This window comes from Helianthus annuus, chromosome 7, assembly GCF_002127325.2.
Source record: "Helianthus annuus cultivar XRQ/B chromosome 7, HanXRQr2.0-SUNRISE, whole genome shotgun sequence".
In the NCBI taxonomy this organism is placed as follows: domain Eukaryota; kingdom Viridiplantae; phylum Streptophyta; class Magnoliopsida; order Asterales; family Asteraceae; genus Helianthus; species Helianthus annuus.
Window position 1 is genome coordinate 143,023,239 of NC_035439.2, and position 21,580 is coordinate 143,044,818.

At 35.2% G+C, this 21,580-nt stretch overlaps 3 protein-coding genes and 1 long non-coding RNA gene across 4 annotated transcripts; all 4 read left to right on the forward strand.

Moving 5' to 3' along the window:
- Positions 1-4,332: 4,332 nt before the first annotated feature.
- On the forward strand, positions 4,333-8,071 carry LOC110867086 (long chain acyl-CoA synthetase 7, peroxisomal-like; the record flags this gene model as incomplete). The annotated part of the gene is made up of 11 exons (XM_035975074.1): positions 4,333-4,410; positions 4,567-4,632; positions 5,294-5,349; positions 5,437-5,555; positions 5,770-5,893; positions 5,989-6,075; positions 6,651-6,754; positions 6,845-6,930; positions 7,188-7,274; positions 7,757-7,859; positions 7,993-8,071. Coding segments are annotated over 10 exons (846 nt in total), but the record flags the coding sequence as incomplete, so codon positions are not given.
- On the forward strand, positions 7,993-8,942 carry LOC110868952 (long chain acyl-CoA synthetase 6, peroxisomal-like). Its single transcript, XM_022118236.2, has 4 exons — positions 7,993-8,070; positions 8,259-8,362; positions 8,459-8,512; positions 8,597-8,942. Exons 1-4 carry the CDS (start codon positions 8,063-8,065, stop codon positions 8,716-8,718), a joined length of 288 nt encoding a protein of 95 aa, XP_021973928.1. The 5' UTR covers positions 7,993-8,062; the 3' UTR covers positions 8,719-8,942.
- An 805-nt stretch (positions 8,943-9,747) lies between these two features.
- On the forward strand, positions 9,748-11,261 carry LOC110867422 (retrovirus-related Pol polyprotein from transposon RE1). The gene is made up of 2 exons (XM_022116454.2): positions 9,748-10,798; positions 11,026-11,261. Exons 1-2 carry the CDS (start codon positions 9,808-9,810, stop codon positions 11,064-11,066), a joined length of 1,032 nt encoding a protein of 343 aa, XP_021972146.1. The 5' UTR covers positions 9,748-9,807; the 3' UTR covers positions 11,067-11,261.
- A 9,116-nt stretch (positions 11,262-20,377) lies between these two features.
- Positions 20,378-21,236, forward strand: LOC110868953. The gene is made up of 2 exons (XR_002552883.2): positions 20,378-20,553; positions 20,629-21,236. It is a non-coding gene; the product is annotated as an uncharacterized LOC110868953 (long non-coding RNA).
- The last annotated feature ends 344 nt before the right edge of the window (positions 21,237-21,580 follow it).

The window sequence follows — 21,580 nt, forward strand, 5'->3', positions numbered from 1 at the left end:
GCAGTTTCTCTCTCCTGTTCAATTAAATAATATTTTTTATACTTTTATCATTACCGTTTCTCTCTCCTCCACTCACAACCACTTTCAAAATATATTAAAAAATTATAGGGGGTGAACAGTGTCCCTTCAAATATACAGATGAACAGTAACATTTTCTATCTCCTCCACTCACAACCAGTTTCTATACTCTTTATCATGGTTGTAGAAATCGCTAGTCGCTAGTCGGTCGGTGAGGTGGGGACTAGCGATTAACCGGGGATTAACCGGGGATTAATCGGATATAATCGGGATTAATTGGAATTAATCGAAAATTAATCGAGATTAATCGATGATTAATCGGGGATTAATCGGTTCCTAGTCGGGATTTTTACAACCATGCTCTTTATATTATAAAAATCCCACTCACACCATTTGGTGGAATGGATGTGAATGCTCTAACCTAGTTAGCTAACGTCAGATGCCACATCACTATTCAAGTGCCACAATAGATGTCACGTCAACAAAATTGCCACGTCGGATGTCACATCAGCAAAAAACTAACTGGGTTAAGGTTCAGTTAGTTTGGGAGTGTCAGAAGAAAATAAGGGGCTTAACACTAGTTAATCTTAACCGTCTAAATTATGTAATGATCAATGGTTCAAGAAGAGTTTGCGTTATATAAAACACATTTTTGTTTATTTGGGGTTTAATCAACTTATTGTTGTAAAGAAATACATATATAAAAAGTTATAGAACAACTTGATCAAGCTATCTTTTTCAAATTATACGAACGATCACGAATTCACGACAAAGAATTTAAACCCATATACCATTTTGAAACATTCATTATCCTCCTTTTATTAAAGTTTCCATTTTTAAAAGAATTGTTCAAAAAGTAATATTTATATATAATTTTCTGTGCTAAAAACAAATTGATTAAATCATAGTCAGTTAATGCATTCAGACTAGCCCAAATGAGAAATTAGATGTTTCAATATCCTCCTTTTATTAAAGTTTCCATTTTTAAATGTTCGAAAAGTAATATTTATATGAGTGGAGATACAATAGGAGAGTTTATTTGGCTAGGAAGGATAGGAAGTGATCTTGACCATCCATTAAGTTAATCAAGGACTAAGATTAAATCAGGGAAATTGAAAGGAAGAAAAGAGGCGCGTGAGTTTGTTCAAGGGCATTCTTGTCAATCCAAGCCAATAGTTTCTCTCTCATCCAATTCCCCCCCCCCCATTTTTTAAACGTTAATAACTCTTTCATACGACATTATTTTTTTATAAAAATTGCACCAAAAAAACGAGCGTTTTTTATCTTTAAAACGAGTATACTATTGCTATATTTAAAAAAAAAATTAAAACCCAGTTGCGTAAAACGCAATAGAAAACCACCAGTTACGTAAAACGCAATGAAAAAAAAAAACCTAAAAATGACATTTTTCTAAAACGCAATGCACCAAAAACACAAAGAAATGACTTATTTGTAAAACGCAATGGCCAGAAAACACACAGAAATGTCTTATTTGTAAAACGCAATGGCCAGAAAACATATAAAAATGTGTTTTACCTAAAACGCAATGCACCAAAAACACAAATAAATGACTTATTTGTAAAACGCAATGGCCAGAATACACACAGAAATGTCTTATTTGTAAAACGCAATGGCCAGAAACCACATAAAACTCTCTTATTTCTAAAACGCAATGGACACATAAAACTGTCTGTCACTGTGAACTGTCTGAATTGTCTACGAATTACTGTCTTCGAAATGAGCCAATTTCTGGAAAATTAATTTTTCTGATGCGTTTTTAGTACAGCAATTTAGGTCAGCTCAACCCCAGCCAGGGGCTTTGCCCCTTGGACCCCGCTAGGGGCTGCCGCCCCTGGGACCCCGCTACCGGGGGCTGCCGCCCTCGGACCCCCGCAAAGATCGTAAAACGCAATGACTAAATCAAAAACCCAGATCATGAAAATGAAATTAAAGAATTTTTTACATGGATTGAAGCCGATTTCTTCATCAATTGACAAAATTTGAATGATAGAAACACTTATCAACGCTCGAATCGAACGAATCGAGTGATTATCTCCAAAATCACCTGGAAAACGAGATTTTTTTTATGAAATTAAACTGGGTTTTCTTCAAAAAAAAAGCTGAAGAACACGTTGATCGGGTTCTGAATCATTGATTGGTGATGAAAATCGCACTATAATGTAGTGATTATTGAGATAGAAAGTGAAGAAATAGTTGAAGATGGTGGGTTTTGAAAATGGTGGGTTTTTGAATTTACTGGGTTTTGAAAAAGGAAGAAGAAGGAGTTGGATTGACTAAAATACCCTTTCTCTTTATTTTAAAATTTGCCACATGTCATAATCCTATGGCTTCCTATCCTTCCTAGCGAAAATTAACTTTCTATTTGATCTTTTCCCATATTTATATATATTTTTCTGTACTAAAAACACTTAAATTGACTATAAAAACAAATTGATCAAATCATTATCAGTTAATACATTTAGATTAGCCAAAATGAGAAATTAGAAAAATAATTTCAAAAAGAAAAAGTAAAGGTCAAAATTTGTAACTACTATATAAAATATAAAACATAAACGTCACTACCAAATTAGTTTTTTTTTTAAATATTTTTGATAGCAACTTTTTACACTTAAATATCAACTATCATTGTACTTGCAAAAATTATAACCCCGACACTTTATGAGGGCAAGCCTCATACCACTAGATCACTAGCTAATAGGTATTTTTCAAATTATATGAACAGTCTCTATGTTTTTGAGGGAGAAGTTTTTTCTTGCTAATTTAAATTCAAAAGTATAAATTTAAAATTAATTTACCCTTTTACGAAGCGTTAAGATTTTTATCTTTTGATTTAGTAAAGAAACATCCCAATTGGAGGATATTAATATAACTTCTTGTACCTAGATTACATTAGTATGTGTTTAATCACATTTAAAATCACTAAAGAATATGGTCCCAAATAAAATACAATCAACAAATAATATGGTCATCAAATAAAATACATTCAACAAATTTCATTTTCAGTATGATGGTCGTAGACAATGTTGATCAGTGAAATAGGCCCACTAATAATCAAGTTTAGAAATAATAAGTAGGCCCACTTGTGAACAAAATTAGAAAATAATAAACAGGACCACTTATGATTAAGATTCGAAATAACAAATGGGCCCACCTGTAATCATAATTAGAAATAAGGGGGCGTTTGGTTCGTGGAATGATTTGGAATTGGAATTGGAATTGGAATTTGTATAGGAATTAGAATTTAAAGGAATTGGATTTGTAATTTAAACAATCCACTTGGAATTGGAAATTGTTGGAATTGGAATCTCAATTCCATTTTTGTTGTGTTTGGTTTTCAAATTAATTGGAATCCATCACCCCGGCACCCACAACCACCAGTTCGGGTCGAAGCGGTTCGATTCGAAACGGTTCGCATCGAAACAGTACGGGTCGAAACTGTTCGAGTCGAAACGGTACGGGTCGAAATCGTTCGCGTCGAAGCGGTATGGGTCGAAACCGTACGCGTCGAAGCGGTACGGGTCGAAACGGTTCAGATCGAAACCAGTATAGGTCGAAACGGTACGGGTTGAAACGGTGTGGGTCAAAGATTCCAATGAATTTACTTTAATTCCTTTACATATAGGAAGGATTTTGAATTCCTTTAGTTAAAGGAATTTGAAGGAATTCATGCCTAATTCCAATTCCAATTCCATTGTCAACCAAACACATGAAGATTGGAATTGGGATTCCAATTCCATCAAATTCTGTGAACCAAACATCTTAAGAGATGGAATTCAAATTCCAATTCCCTTAAATTCCATTGAATTACTGCGAACCAAACGCCCCCTAAGGGTGTTTTCAAGGATTTTTAATTGGGTTTCGGGTTATTCAGTTTTTTTTTATAGGAAGTCTACCCGTAACCTAACCCAAATAAAATTCAGGTTGATTTCGGGTTATTCATTTTGGTTTTACATGGGTTGGGTTAATCAGGATAGGGGTTTCTAAGTACAAGTCGCAATCTATACTTTACGATTTAACTTAATATGATATTCAATAAATAAAACACACAAAATCTATTATCTATTATATATAATAAACATGTTAAATAAGGGCTGATGTGTCATGTTATAAGGGCTTGGAGAATGAGGTGTCATCACCATAGGGCTTCTTGATATTGATTTTGGCTCCAAAAACTTCCATGTGATTTCCCCTTATTTCGTGGGATCCGAATGGCCAAAACCGACCCACAAAATCGGATCCTATAATACCCTTCTTTTTTCTCATTCAGCTTCTCACTCTTCATATTTTCTCTGAAACCCTAACTACACTCTCTCCCTCTTCTCTATAACCCAAACTACAGCCGCCTTCACCAATCTTCCTATCATCATCAAGGTTTGTCATCATCATCGTTCAATCCCAGATCTTCATCATCCTATTTTTAAACCCTAAAAACCAAAATCGTATTTCAACAAATGGATGTTTGTTGTTATTTCTATAACTTGAGAAGATTCTTGATTTTTCTGGATTATTTTTGTGAAATTGTTTCAGGGTTTTAGTTTCTTAAATCATCCAAATCTCCGATTCAAATCTCAGATTCTGGTTATTATCATCGAGGTATCAATCGCCTTTCATGTTTCTCGGTATTTGATTTCCAAATATTTTTTTTTTTTAGATTTTGATTTCAAGGGTTTCAAATGAGTTATTAGTTTTTCTGGATTAATTTGGTTTCTGAGATTGGTTTTTGATTCAAGGGGTGGTTGAATTTGGTCTAAAGTTGGGGCATTTAGTGGGTGTTTATTGTTATTTCTACTCTTGGAATTGAAGTCATAGATTTTGACTAAAAAATGGAAGTATAATTAAATATAGATGAATGAGGTCAAATGTTTTAATTTTCAATTGAAATCATATACAACTTCTTTACAATTTTGAAAAACAAAATCTTAATTGTTAATATAATGGCCGATGAGAGCGTGAAAAGAGAGACCGGATTGATGCAAACGTTGTCGTATTGTTGCAGAGTACACCACTACAGTGTTGCTTAACAATGGCAAACTTCTGGTAAAATATGCTGGTTGATTTTAGATACATTTGTAGCGGTAATTGGTTTAAATTTTGATTGGAATTTTAAGTTTTACTATGGGTTTAATTTTGATTATTAAGACTGGGAGATAAAGGTGATTATGCATATACCATTACTGTGAGGTACTTTTTTTTTTGTTTACAAGTAGTTTATTATGTGCATATTTTAATCTCATACTAACAACGATAAAAATAGATTCGCCCGATTAGCAATGGAAGTTCGTTACCTGGTGTCAGGGATTTTCTTAAAGTGTAAGTTAGTTTTCAATATTTTATTATCACAAAAGGTCATATATTCATATTATTAATTATTTTAACAGAAAACTAACATGTTTTCAGGTGCTTTGGTTGTCCTGTATCTGAGGGGTATGGAATGACCGAGAGTTCTTGTGTTATAACGTTTATGAATGTCAACGATGTCACCTCGGGTCACGTGGGCGCTCCTAATGCTGCTTGTGGTCAGTTTTTTTCTTTTTCAATAAAATATTAGAAGCTATAGTTTGCCATTCTTTGAATTATGAGATGAATTTAGCACAGGGTACTTCAGTTCTCACTAATTTAGTAGGAATGTTGAAACGTATAAAAGTATGAAATGTCAATTAAAGTCTCGATCATATGATAACAATAATAATAAAATTTATATTCTATTTTTTTAATAATTTCTTGTTTCAGAAGTAAAGCTTGTAGATGTTCCGGAAATGAACTGTACATCCTATGATCAACCATATCCTCGTGGAGAGATCTGTGTGAGAGGACCGATTGTCTTTCAAGGCTACTACAAAGATGAAGTGCAAACGTATAATTAAGTCTTGATTACCCTCTTCTACTTTTAATTGTGTATCTTTAAATGTGTGTATTATACCGAGTTTTGTGTTGATTTAATTTGATCAGGAGAGAAGTAATCGATGAAGAAGTATGGCTTCATACCGGAGACATAGGATTATGGTCACCTGGAGGCCGCTTAAAGATCATTGACCGGTAGGACATGTCGGTTAATGGGTCTAATAGATTCAGGTCAAAATGGGTCAGTTTTATATGGGTCAGGTTGAATCCCTTATATCAAAAGATTTTTATTTCTTTTATAGTAGTTAATGTGTGAAAAAATGATTACAAAAACTATATTTATTTCTATGATAGTTTAATTCTTTGAACATAATGATCTAGGAGGTTTTAACTATATGCTTTGTTTGACCCGTTAGAGATAACACGCAACCCAAATCCATTTGTAAGTAAACGGGTCGAATTTGCCACCAACAGGATTATGACCTATAAGTATTTTATTAATTATATATTTTCTTATTATCAGGAAATAGAATATATGAATGGGTCGAATTTGCCACCAATAGGATTACGAGCTTTGAGTGTTATATTAATTATATTTTCATAATATCAGGAAAAAGAACATTTTCAAATTGGCACAAGGAGAGTACATAGCTCTCGATAATTATATATTTTCTTATTATCAGGAAATAGAATATATGAATGGGTCGAATTTGCCACCAATAGGATTACGAGCTTTGAGTGTTATATTAATTATATTTTCATAATATCAGGAAAAAGAACATTTTCAAATTGGCACAAGGAGAGTACATAGCTCCCGAGAAAATCGAGAGCGTATATGCGAAGTGCAACTTTGTGGCACAATGCTTTGTTTATGGTAAGAAATTTAAAGATTTATTAATTTGGTTATATCTTTGTTAGTTGTTTCATATTTCTTAAAGTTTTATTTATTATTGGTTGAGAATAGGTGACAGCTTCAACTCTTCTTTAGTTGCTATTGTCTGTGTGGACCCTGATATGCTCAAAGCATGGGCTGCTAAGGAAGGAATAAAGGTGACAATTTATATTTATTTTTACTTCTGATCTTAATAGAAATTGAACGGCAGATAATATATGTTTAAACAAAGATATGATTAGGAAATAATTAAACTTCATTTGCATTTAATATGTTTTATATATTTGACCAAGACTTCAATTTCCCGCACACTGTTATAACCCTATTCTTTGAACCTACACTTTGTTACAAAAATTACAAAAGCTTGAATTTTTTTTTTCACATTTTATATTAAAACTTATTCTATGACTTGTAGTTTGAAAGTTTGGAACAACTGTGCAATGACCCGCGGGCAAGAAAAGTTGTCCTTGCCGACATGGATGCAGTTGGAAAGGAAGCTCAGGTAACTCTTCTCTGCTAACTTTCTTTTGTTCTATCTCATCAGTCAAATGTGATTAGTAAAATCAAATTATTTCAATAATATTATTTTTTTAAATAAAAGGTGTAAGGGGTTTTATGCATTAAAATTAGGCGTTGGCCAACATTCGATTCATATGACATGTTTCCTTTTTACCTATCTTTTTTTTTCTAGATTTTACCTGTTCAATAAGAGTATTTGTTTGGCCCTCCATTAGATTACTTTTTTCCCATTAACTTGCTTTTACAGAACGCTATTAATATCTTTCAAGAGTTCAACTAAACATAAACCTTACTGTATTATTCTTCAAAGGTATGACTACTCATTTTTCTTTTTTCAAGTAGCCTAGGTTGTGTTGGTTCTTTACTTTGGAGGGCAATTCATAGTGTGATTGTGATCCAGAGTCTTCAGTGAAATTAGTTTGTCTTTCAGCAATCGTACTAACAAAACTTTTTGGTCTCTGGAAGAGGTGGTATGGGTTCGGACAATTCCAATTGGCATTTTGAGTTGAAATATGACCGGCGGGTTGCTCTCCCAGTAGCTGGGCCATGGCCAATAGCCCATTATAAGGTTTGTAGATATCCATTATTCATTAAGTTTTGAAACCTCAAGTGGGACTGCGTTTGTTTATATGTGATGTTATATTAGTTGGTTGTCTTAAACACATATCATATTACCTTTTGTGTTCCATCTTGTATTATAGCATGGTGTGGTCGTCATAGATGAAAAGCTATACACTGTTGGTGGATGTCGTGATGGGAGGCAGTTAGCTGATGTTTAGGTATTGTATCTGCAATTGGACAAAATTTTAATAAGAAAAAGTATTCATCAATCGTATAACCGAACAAGGAATGATGGGTGTTGAGTATTACAAGATTTTGCGGGTTGACCAGAATATATATGTTGAATTTGCCACCAATAGGATTACGTGCTTTGAGTGTTATATTAGCTATATTTTCATAATAACAAGAAAAAGAACATTTTCAAATTGGCACAAGGAGAGTACATAGCTCCCGAGAAAATCGAGAGCGTATATGCGAAGTGCAACTTTGTGGCACAATGCTTTGTTTATGGTAAGAAATTTAAAGATTTATTAATATGGTTATATCTTTGTTAATTGTTTCATATTTCTTAAAGTTTTATTTATTATTAATATTGGTTGAAAATAGGTGACAGCTTCAATTCTTCTTTAGTTGCTATTGTCTGTGTGGACCCTGATAAAGGTGACAATTTATATTTATTTTTACTTTTGATCTTAATAGAAATTGAACGGCAGATAATATATGTTTAAACTAAGATATGATTAGGAAATAATTGGCTTTGGTTGCTTCTTGCTTCAAAAGAATTGGTGGAACTTTACTTTAGAATTGATATTGGGTTAGAGACCCTGTATCTGTTGATGAATGGACTTAGACCAAGACGCTCATGAATGTGTTGCGGGGCACGGTGATTGATGAGGCTAAGTATCTGTTAATATGGTAAGTTTTGTCTTTATTGTGATGATGATGGATTCGCGACATAACGTCAACTCGTAATACATATAAATCAACAAATATCTCAGCAAGCTTAGTATCGACACCAAAGTTTATATTATATGGTATCGACACTAAAGTTTATATTATATATTTAAACACTTATAATTTGTTTTTTTTTTTTTTTTTTTTTTTTGTAGAGCGAACTCAATTTACTAAAGGAAGGATTTTGGTAACTCGAATGATATGCATCTTCAAAGGGACTCGACTATCTTTAAATTGTATATCCACTGTATCACTAATTTATGTAACATGAGACTTTGTATTTTATTTTATTTATACACTTTATATTTATCTTAATAGTTTTCTTCAACCCGGGTTGCCACCCGGGTGATAACCTAGTATCATATAAAAACACCCCCAATATATATTTCGTTCTAACACATGATGTAAAAACATATATTAACTAGAATACATGAAATAAAATAAGCATTAAACCAAACTGTATTAACCAATCACATAAACTAAAAAGAAAACGTTAAATTGTATCAACCAAACAGAATCTTTTTAATTGCCCAAACAAAACACCACGTTCACAACAAAAACAAAACATATGGGATAAAAACTAGACTTTTCTATTGATTATGTATGTATAACTGACATTTTTTTATGTAAATTTGGGTTAATTAGGTAACCAGATTAACAATTTCTTACTCGATTACCAAATCGAACACTGGTTTTGGGTTCCATGTTGTTCGGGTTAATCGGGTCACACTATAATTGGGTGTGGGTTAGTTTTTAAAAGATAATTTCAATCATCTCAATTTTCTCCTACAATCTCTCCTACCATTGACAGTTTTTTATTTTCTATATTCAATGTATTGAATAGTAGTTATTACCTTCTATGTATTTATAATTGTAAATTGCTATATAATATACTGTACATATCTCTCTAAAATTAAGAGAGAATTACACAATCACATGGTATCAGCCTAATCGGTCCTTTCTTCTCTTCCTCTGCACCAATTTTTCTTCCTCTTCAAGCCATGTCAACCACTTCTTCCTCCTCTTCTTCCAACACCTCTGATCTCAAACTTCCCATGGCCACTATTCTTCACATGCTCACTATCAAACTTTCTTCAACCAATTACCTCTATTGGCACAACCAAATCATTCCTCTCCTCGCGAATCAGGGACTACTCGGCCACGTCGATGGTTCCGTTTCTCAACCTCCGAAAACAATTACCGCTGACTCCAAAGAGCAGCCTAACCCTGCCCACGCAGCCTGGTTCATCGCTGACCAACAAGCTGTGCTTATCCTCAACTCCTCATTAACCGAGGAGGCCGTCGCCGAGATACTCGGCTTATCCACTGCTGCTCAAATCTGGACCGCTCTCAAGGCGGCGTATAGCAACACCTCCCTTGAACGGATGCATTTACTCCGTGATAATCTTCGTCAATTAACCAAAGGTTCATCCACCGTTGCTGAGTCCGGTCGCAAATTTAAAGCCATTTGCGATCAGTTGTCGGCTATCGGTCACCCCGTAAGCGACACCGACAAGACCCACCGGTTCCTTTGTGGACTTGGTTCCACTTTTGAAAGCTGGTCTACAGCCATTCGCACCGCTCGCGACCCGCTCTCTTTCCGTGATTTACTCACAAAAGCCGAAAGCCAAGAACAATTCTTACACACTCTTCACCCGCCTACTCCTGCTCCGGTTGCATTTGTTGCTCACCAGCCAAGAAATCGGTCTCCCGGGTCTTCCACCAATCGATCTAGATCTGGATCCGCTTCCTATTCTCGAGGACAGCATCAACCGAACCCATCCAAAGGCCCACGCAGACCACCACATTGTCAATTATGTCGCACTAATGGACATTATGCAAACAAGTGTCCCAAGCTATCTTCTTTTGTGGCCTCTGCCTCGGGTGATGAAGGACTTGCTCGTGCCTTCCATGCCCAATGCCATGTTTCAGAAGATGGCCCTGATTGGACAGCCGATACCGGCGCCGATCTTCACATGACCAATGATGCTGGTAATCTAAACTCCTTTTCAAATTATACCGGTTCTTCGTCGGTTGTTTTTGGCAATGGTAATTCGTTACCAATTTCTCATAAAGGCCATGTCGCCATAAACAAAAACGTTAAATTAAACGATGTCTTGGTTGTTCCATCTATAACTAAGAATCTTCTTTCCGTTAGCAAGTTGACAAATGATTATCCAGTTGATGTTCTTTTCTCAAATTCTTTTTTTGTGATTCAGGACCGGAAAACAAGCCAACCTCTCGCTCAAGGTCGGTGTGAAAACGGTCTCTATGTGCTTCGGGACAAGTCTTTTGCTTTTGTTGCTTCCACTTCGTCGAATAAAGCCTCTTTTGAATTATGGCATAATCGTTTAGGGCATGTTGCCTTTGATACTATTTCTGTTTTGAAAAGACTTGGTTATTTATCTTTTACTTCTATTTTACCTAAGCCAAATGTGTGTTCGCCATGTCAACTTGCTAAAGCTCATAAATTACCATTTCACACAAATGAAAAACGTGCTTCTCATCCTCTAGATCTTGTCCACTGTGACTTATGGGGTCTTTCACCCATCACTAGTAAGGATGGTTACAAGTATTATGTTGTGTTTGTAGATGATCACTCTAGATTTTCATGGCTATATCCTCTTAAAACCAAACCTGAATTCTATTCAGTTTTTCAAACTTTTTTGCGCCTTGTTCAAACACAATTTTCGAGAAAAGTAAAGGTTTTTCAAAGTGATGGTGGTACGGAATTTGTTAATCAAGTAGTGCGTAAAATATTTGATGAAAACGGCACTTTTCATCGATTTTCATGTCCATATACCGCACCACAAAATGGCCGTGCCGAAAGAAAGCACCGCCATATAGTCGAAACCGGTTTAGCCATGCTCTTTCATGCTCGTGTTCCCATTACTCATTGGGTTGACGCTTTTAGTACCGCTACGTATATCATAAATCGCTTACCAACAAAGGTATTAAAAGAAAAATCACCTTTCGAGATACTCTTCTCAACGACACCCACTTATACCAATTTTCGGGTTTTTGGATGTTGCGTCTATCCATATTTACGTGATTATGCCCCTCACAAACTAGCACCCCGTAGTATTCCTTGCATTTTTCTAGGCTATTCTCCTCAATACAAAGGATACAAGTGCTTTGACCCGGCATCTTCACGTACGTATGTAACCCGACATGCTCGCTTTGACGAGACATTCTTCCCGTATGTCTCCGAATCGTCTCATACTTCCCTTGCCAACCTGTTTCTTTCCACTTTTCATGAACCCACCTCCTTCAATCCATCCACAACTCCACCTACCAAATCGCAACCCACTCACCAAACCACATCTATTCCCATACCACCTTGTTCTCTGTGCAAAAATGACACCACCACTCATTCATTTCCTAACCCCACCTCATCTGAAACTTCTCCTATACCCGATCCTATTCTATCAAATACTAATACTCCATCACCTTCCCCCATGTCTTCCCCTCCTACAAACACTTCACCACATACCTCTCCATCAACTTCTCCTACCCCATCTCCACCACAGCCTACTGCCCCATCATCCTCGGCCCAAACGCATCCCATGGTCACCCGTTCAAAGGTTGGCACCTTCAAACCAAACCCCAAACATTCCGCCTATCTTGCTAATGCCATGCACTCATGTCTTCATGCTTCTCTTCTCACCAATACAGTTCCAAAAGGTTATAAAAGTGCTTCTAAACATACGCATTGGATGCATGCAATGCATGATGAGCTTAAAGCCCTTAACCAAAATCGTACTTGGACCCTCGTGCCACGGCCCTCATCCACAAATGTCGTCGGTTCCAAGTGGGTATTTCGAACCAAATACCACTCTGATGGTACTATTGATCGTCATAAAGCTCGCCTCGTTGCTCAAGGCTTTACGCAAATACCGGGTCTTGACTTTACTCATACCTTTAGTCCCGTCGTAAAGGCGTCTACCATTCGCATTGTTCTATCTCTGGCTGTCATAAATGGTTGGTCCCTCCGTCAACTCGATGTGAACAACGCTTTTCTTAACGGGCTCTTATCTGAAACCGTCTATATGGAGCAACCTCCCGGCTTTATCGACCCTCGTTTCCCAAACCATGTTTGCAAACTTAACAAAGCCCTCTATGGTCTCAAACAAGCTCCACGAGCTTGGTTTCAAAGGCTTAGCTCCTTTCTTTTGTCCTACGGTTTTCAATGCAGTCGGGCCGACCCGTCTCTTTTTGTTTTTCACCATGGCGATTCCATTATGTACCTTCTTGTGTACGTGGATGATCTCATTCTTACGGGCAACAAACCCACATTGGTTGCTGCTTTCACGAGCCGTTTGCATCAGGAATTCGCCATCAAAGACCTAGGATCTCTGACCTACTTTCTCGGCCTTGAGGTGATTCATTCTGACACGGGTCTCTTCCTTACGCAAACTAAGTATGCTAATGATATCCTCAGCCGAGCAGGTTTAACCGATGCCAAACCCGTCCATACTCCCCTTTCCACATCCGATACCTTCACCACGGCCGGCACTCCATATTCTGATCCCACCCTCTATCGCTCTCTCGTTGGAGCTCTTCAGTACTTGACCATTACTCGACCCGACTTGGCATATGCAGTTAATCAGGCTTGTCAACACTTACATGCACCCACTATTCAACATTTTCAATTGGTCAAGAGGATATTAAGGTATGTCAAGGGCACTATCTCTCATGGGCTTGTTTTTACGCGTCCTACGACTTCATCTATCTTAGGTTACTCGGATGCGGATTGGGCACGGTGTATTGAAACGCGTCGATCAACCTATGGTTACTCAATTTTTTTTGGGAGGTAACTTGGTATCATGGAGTGCTAAGAAACAACCAACGGTTTCAAGATCGAGTTGCGAGTCGGAGTACAGGGCTATGGCAAATGCGGCAGCGGAAATTGTTTGGATTACTCATTTGTTACAGGAGCTTCATGCGCTTCCACCAACACGACCTACTCTCCTTTGTGACAACAAAAGTGCATTATTCATGAGTCAAAATCCGGTGTCACACAAACGTGCAAAGCACATCGATCTAGACTATCACTTTGTTCGAGAGTTGGTTATGTCCGGGAAATTACACACTAAGTTTGTTCCTACCAAGCTTCAACTTGCGGATATCTTTACAAAAAGCTTACCACGGCCTCTTTTTGAGCAATTTCGAGACTTACTTCGAGTTCGTCCGCCACTGTTTCGCTTGCAGGGGGATAAAAGATAATTTCAATCATCTCAATTTTCTCCTACAATCTCTCCTACCATTGACAGTTTTTTATTTTCTATATTCAATGTATTGAATAGTAGTTATTACCTTCCATGTATTTATAATTGTAAATTGCTATATAATATACTGTACATATCTCTCTAAAATTAAGAGAGAATTACACAATCACAGTTTTATTCGGGTCGGTTTTTGGATTTCGGTTTTAAAAAAACCCATCACTAGTTAGAAATAAGTTAAAGAACTCTACTCCATTATTCCAATCTAGGGATTACAAATGAACGGGTTCAGGGTGGGTATTCGTAATTCCAGGCTCATATTTGATTGTAAAACTATATCTCATAGTCGATCTCATACCCCACCAGGTACCCTATTATCAATTAGTCGTCGAGTAGGCCTATTAGTTTGCTAAATAATGCATCCAACGTTTCTTTACCTTTTTAAGAGTGACCGCCTGCTAACCTTCTTTGTGTAGCTTTAAATGTTATGGTGTGGGCATTTTATATTAATAATATAACATAGGGATGAGCATTTGGTACCGGTACCGATACTGTACTGATTATTTTCAGTACCGGTACTTATTTTTTTCATTTTTCGGCATCGACACGGTATTTTGTTTGATTTATCGGTAAAAACCAGTACCGGTACCTATCTTTGTTTTTCGGTATTGGTACCGGTCCGGTTACATGCTCATCCATAATATAACATCTAATATAATAATATATTTTAGCTACATTTTACATTAAATATTATAAAAAATTATTGTGTTTATTAATAGCTATAATTTTATAAACTTTATTTTTTAGTTATTCTCATTCTACTTTTATCAATAGTTCATTAGTAATGTATAAAACTGTAGGTAGTTTTTTTATTATTCGATAAAACTTTAATTTTTTTTTTTTGAGTTTACACTTATTGTATTCTCCATCTCTCTCTCTCTTCCTCTCTGTCGCAAGTGCCACGCTTCTCCCAACATCTCTTTTGTGTGTCGAACTTTTTCTTTTGCTCTGATCTTTTTCCAATGGATGCCTAATACAAACACACACACATAGATAGATAGATTAGGGCAAAATTTCCCATTTTTTGGTCGTTGTTGTCAAGTGTGACGGTCGTAATACATGTCATTGAAGAGTTGTCGTGATGCTTTTGCGGTCACGCCGCTTTTAGATCTGTGGTTGTTCATATGCCGTCACTATTTGGCGTTAAAGAGTATTATTACCTTTTAAGTTTTATGTTTATTTTCTCAACATCGTCCATTTTCCTACATTAAGAGCATTCTCATCAAAACCATCAAAATATGTGAGGGGTAATTTTTATATTATAAAGGGTATAAAAAATGGTTGTGAGTAGAGGAGAGAGAAAATGTTACTGTTCATCTGTATATTTGGGGGGACACTGTTCACGTTCACCCAGTATAATTTTTTTAATATATATTGAAAGTGGTTGTAAGTGAAGGAGAGAGAAAAATGTAATGATAATATTATTTAATTGAAAAGGTAAGAGAAAAAGTATTTGTTTTTAGTGAAAATATATTGATATATGAGTTGTCTTTTAGTGGAATGTATGTATAATTTGATGGATTGGATGAGAATGCTCTAACATCTTCGTTGTTTGCTCTTGAACCGGGTGTTTGGTCTCCTGTTGTTCCAATTGCCCAAGTATGTTAGACAAAATGTATTGTTTAGGATATGGAATAGAATATATTAATTACAATGTTATCTAAAATATATGTTAATAATGATTGGATAAAATATCTAAATATTAGACAAAATGTATTATTTAGGATATTGAATAGAATATATTAATTACAATGTTATATAGAATATAATGACTGGATAAAATCATAAAATATCTAAATAAGATTATTATGTAGGTATGATTTTCGTAATTGAGTTATGATTTAATTAGGTTTCATTTCTAATTATCTTAATAGTATTAACATAGATAGTTGAATAATATTGCATCATATCTTACAACACTTTAATGCAAAGAAAAGCACATGTAAGTGGTAATCAAGAACGCATAGACACATAGTAAATAATCTAAAAAAACAACCAAACCCTAAATCCTCATATATATAGTGGCCGATCACAATCTAAAAATATTCAAAAACAATTAAAGATGAAAATACTTATTAAAAAAATACTAAAAGATAATAACGAAATCTTAATCCAAAGAAATCTACTTCCCATTTTTTCCGATACCCTCATTCTTCGTTTCGTTGTCTTGCTCTTCTCCTTGATTATCCAATGGCCCACCATCATAGCTTACGATCTCCGCCTTCAATCCACAACCATCACCTGTGAAATTCGTTGTTAAACTTCCTTTAGACCCAACATAACCTAATCCTCTAAGAAGGTTAGTACCCGAGAATGCTCCTGCATCACACTTTACATGATTTATGCAAATATCAAATCTACACGATATGTTATAAGCATTAAAGGCACTACACAATGTTAAGTATTTACGACTTGTGTAAAAGCTATAAAAGCACCAATAAATCACATATAATTCATGTACCTAATGGATCTTGTCTCCAGCCTTCTAATATCTTTGCCAACATCATTCCTAATACTACAAAAAAAAAAAATTATGGTTTTTTTTCTTAGTATGTGTACAGTGATTAAAGACATCTATCTTTGAATTTTCTATAAACTTTTAATTCTATTTTGATACCTAAATTTGTAAATTCAAAGAAAACAAAAAGTTTCATACAATTCAAGAAAACAAACCAAAGTTTATAAAATTTAAGCTTTAATGTTAATAAAATTATATCTAAAACTCAAGCATTACATTCATCATCCTAATCTCATACAAAAATTAAAACCCCTTATTTTATAACTTAAACATGTGGTGTGAACTTGATTTGAACAAATATTGAAACATGGAAGATGGTTTTCTTAACTCCGCATATTTTTGTATTATGTTTATGTGATGTGATGTGTTCTGAAGTTGCAAATTACCTTAATTGTACTTTTATCTTAGTAATGATGTTTATGGTATGTAGCTGAGCGTAAGGGTTATATGATGTCTGCAACTAGAGGAAACAAAATTGATCGGTTGGTCGAAGATTAAGTTCAATTCGACCCAACTATTACAAAACCCATAACCGAAAAACCATAGAAATTGGCTTAAATGAACCATTGGTTTTTTTGGTTAAGTTATACCAGGTAATTCATTTACAATTCAGTGTTTTGATTTTTTATGTGTCGCCCCTACACTTTAGTAATTTATACTCAAGCAATACCCTATAAAGGGGTAACACCTCGACTACATCTTATTTGACGCACTTCAACCTGAAATATCAAGCTATAGTTACAACTTTGAAGCCCCATACCCATCTTCAGGGTTACGTCTACTTAACCCCTCATCCATCTTCGAAGTTACGAATCCAGAACCTAATATCTACTTCCAGAGCTACGACTTGAAGACCTCACATACATCTTCGGAGCTACAACTCTAGAAGGACACTTATACGTATAAACAATCACCAAATAAGCTAACTCTCATCCGGAGCATGTTGTGATAACATACTTGTGGACATATAATGTTTTGAACCCCAGGAGCCGACCAAAATGACGTAGTGCAGTACTCACGATCAAAGACTAGAAGTTGTATAGCAATAATAGGCGTCGACACCCAATCTACTCTAAGGATACTAGCATGAATGCCATGTGGCGCTAAAGTACAAACTAGTGATGAATATAAATATTCGTCTTCTCCTACATATGAGGTTTATGGAGTGTTGATCTTTAGCAAGGGCAAGGTGGGTGACTCCTCATAACCCATTTTCCTTGCGGGCCCAAATTATTTTAAATTCATTTTCACTACTAGAAAAAAGATCTTTAATGACACACGAACAATGACACACACTAATTTTATGACATGCAAAAATGTGTGTCATAAAAAAATGTCATCATTTGTAAAATATGAAGGATTTATGACACACATTTTTTTGTGTCATAAAAACCGTCATCTTTTCTTAAATTTGAAGAATTTATAGCACATATTTTTGTATGTTATGACACACATTTTTTATGTCATAAAAATTGTCATCTTTCCTTATGCGAGTTAAATTTTCGTTTCCCTCCTTTACACCCATTAACTTATTTCAATCTTTAAAATTTTCCTCCTACTAAAATTTATTCCCTTGTAATTCCCGCATAAATTTTTCACTTAAAATAAAATAATTTTGAAATACATTACATGAAAGTATGAATTTTTAGTAGACTAAATTGCACAAAACAACCTTTATGTTATACTTAAATTGCACTTCATACATTTTACTATGAAATCGGTAAAAACCAACCTTTGTGTTCATATTTTACTACAGGGGCCAACCTTTACCACTAACCTCGTTTGTTTTCTTGGTTAAGTTACCTCACATGCAAAACATGTGAGGGTATTATGATCATTTAACATCCTTACATTTTTTATAATAAACAAAAAATAATTATCTAGATTGTCTTCACCAGTCCGTTCAAACAAACCCCTAGTTTTAGGTTTGATACAGGTTTCTCTATTATTTCTTCTAGATAAGTCAAACCTCAAATTATACCACCATTACTATCCTGGTTCTATCTCTTTTGTCACAACAAACAAACCATAAAAATCCATCACTTACAAATTACAATATAGTTGATATTTTTTCTCGTAACAAGCCAAACAAATACCGACAAACAACGCCGATACATGTACCATATTCGTTTTTATGGCTTTATCGACGTGGCTGTATAAGATTCGTTAAACATAGAGTTATATTCAGAATCATGTAATTTTTTTGGGTATCGTAACATATATTGAGTGCTAGCACTGAGTAACAGGAATTGTTAAAAATGGACCTTATTGATTCAAATCAACAATCACAGAAACTTGATTGTTCAATTTTGCCAAATAAGAACGCAACATGCCATTATGTGTTAACCACATGGACTATAAATTGTAGTGTACTCTAAAAATTTTTATATATTTTAAATATTTAGCATTAAACGTGTCTATGTTAGCATTTGTATAGGCATGTAAAGTACATAGAATTAGAGGTGTAAACGAGCTGGGCCGAGCCCGAGCTCGACTGGGCTCGAGATTAGCTCGTCATGTTTTTATGAAGCTCGATCTCGAGCCTACTAATTTGAGCTCGAGCTTGGCTCGCAAGTAAGACCCAAAGCTCGAGCTCGGCTCGAGCTATTTTAAGAGCAACCTCAGACTAGCTAAAAACTCGGCTCGTGCTCGCTTCAGTATCGCTTAAACGAGCCAAAGATTGGCTCGAGCTCGGCTGGCCAATGTTATCATCATTATCTATTCATATAAGAGTAAACTGTCATTTTAGTCCCTGAGGTTTGGTCACTTTTCCCACTTTAGTCCAAAACTCAAACATTTTGCATCTAGGTCCCTGTGGTTTCAGTTTTATTGCCCTTGTGGTCCAAAAGTGAGATTAGGTCATATTTATCTTATAAAATCCTGCTATTTTGTCCTTTTCTCAGGGCAAAATGGTCATTTTTAATTAAAAAACTCTCTCTCTTAACCATCTATATATATTTAAGCTCATATCTCTCTCTTAACAAAAACTCTCTCTAGACCCTTTTTTCTCTAAATCTCTAAACCCTCTCTTAACAAAACTCTCTTTCACCACCAAACACTATACCACCCATCTCGGATCTGTTTTCCGGTGGCGTCCTCCCGTGGAGGGTGATGTTTGTGGCGTTGTGGTTTGTTGTGGTGTGTAGCAGCAGGGTCAATGAGGTTGGTGTGGTGGTTACGGCGGCGGTGGTGGCCTGCCCGGGGGTGGAGGTGTTCGTTAGTGGTGGTGGGTTTCGATGTAATTTTTTTTCTAGACTTTATTATTTCTATTTCTATACCTTTCTTTATGTTTAGTGTTTTAGTTTGATGTTCCTTTTTTTATTAAAGTTATATTTAAGGTAACGTTTAAGTTTTCATTTGCAATTAATTTAAAATCAGCCCATCTGGCTGTCCAATTTAAATTTATTTTTATGCTTTTCGATTGGTGTAAAAAACGTGTCAATATTCTTTTGAGTTTATTTCTTTCGGTTGGTTGTTCTATTAAACCAGAATAGATATCGAACGCAACCCCACAACGTAACGCGGATAATCTCTAAGTTATTGAAAATAATAGATAAAAGTATAGAATAATCAAGTTTGAGAATAATTGAAAATAATAGATAAAAGTATAGAATAATCATGAAAATTATAGATGAAAGTATAATGGTTTTTTTTTTATATTTTCAAGTTTAACCATAAACAAACACAGGGCACACGGATCATAATCTTAACCATCATTTATATAAAGAAATGAACAATCTTGACCGTCCATATTCCCATTGTCAGTTAATATCACACATCCATCTCAAAGCCAAAACCAAAAACAAGATTTCTAATTTCTTTCTCCCAAACAAAACCAAGTCAAGTCTTCCCTTCGCGATTCCCTTCTTCGCCACTAAGTATTGAAAATCGAAGATGAACAGAATGTTAGTGCTCGAGTATTGAAAATCGAAGATGAACAGAATGTTAGTGCGTGTTTGTTGTTTAAGTTATGCAATTGGTTAATACCTTCGATCTGATTTTGTTATTATGTGTGTTAGATTTCTAACTGAGTATTGAAGATCGAAGATGAACAGAATGTTAGTGCTCGATCCGGTACCGATCGTGTCGGTGTTAGTGTTTGAGTCCTCCTGGTAGATCTGAATGAAGTCTCACACGAAGCTTTCGTTTTTTGCTACTACCGCCACCAAACGACTTCGTCCATTACCTCATCAGATCTAGTGATGAAGATACAGAGATCGGGTTAAAGTGTTGTAGATCTGATTCGAGATGCTGTAGATCTGCCATGGTTTTCATTTTCTTTTTCGTTTTTTCTCGATTCAAGCCATAAAACTTGGATTACATGATGGTAGCCAACCGTTGGGCAGGAGAGACACCACATTAAGCGAAGGCCAGAGTTAAGCGACGACCGGTGACCGGTGTTGGGAGGTTTTACCGGCCAGCGGCTCCGACACCTCAATTTCGCGTGGTCTTCTGATGGAGATTGTTCAATTTGATTTGATGATATCTTGTAATGAAATATTGTTAATGTTAATTTTGTATTATTTTATGAAATATAGTATAATATTTGTTAATATCATATAAAAAATGTTGTGTAAACTTAATTGTTTCGCTATAAATGTAATTTATTTTGTATTATTTATCAAAATTATATTATAAAGTTGATTATTTTGTTAAATATGTAATTTATTTTGTATTACGAGACATTAATTGTCTTTTAATGTGGAAATTAGTAATTATAAAAAATATATAAATTTTATAAAAAAACAGGTAAAATAATTGTTTTTTAATGTGAAAATCAATAATTCTAATTTAAAAAAAAAAACAGGTAAAAGCATGACACGCATTTACGTGTGTCATCTTCAGTTATGACAGGACTTTCCTTGACACATATTGTGTGTCGTACATGTGTGTCGTAAATTTGTGTCATGAATGTGTGTCATAAACAAATGACACACAAAAGCATGTCATCTTTATTTTATGACGGGGGCT

Excerpts from the sequence above, each read along its gene's own strand:
- LOC110867422 (XM_022116454.2), top strand. The coding sequence starts at position 9,808 with ATGTCAACCACTTCTTCCTCCTCTTCTTCCAACACCTCTGATCTCAAA. Across the intron at positions 10,799-11,025 it reads TCACATGACCAATGATGCTG|GACCGGAAAACAAGCCAACC; the intron begins GTAATCTAAACT and ends TTTGTGATTCAG.
- LOC110868952 (XM_022118236.2), top strand. Across the intron at positions 8,363-8,458 it reads GGCACAATGCTTTGTTTATG|GTGACAGCTTCAATTCTTCT; the intron begins GTAAGAAATTTA and ends GGTTGAAAATAG. Across the intron at positions 8,513-8,596 it reads CTGTGTGGACCCTGATAAAG|GAAATAATTGGCTTTGGTTG; the intron begins GTGACAATTTAT and ends AGATATGATTAG.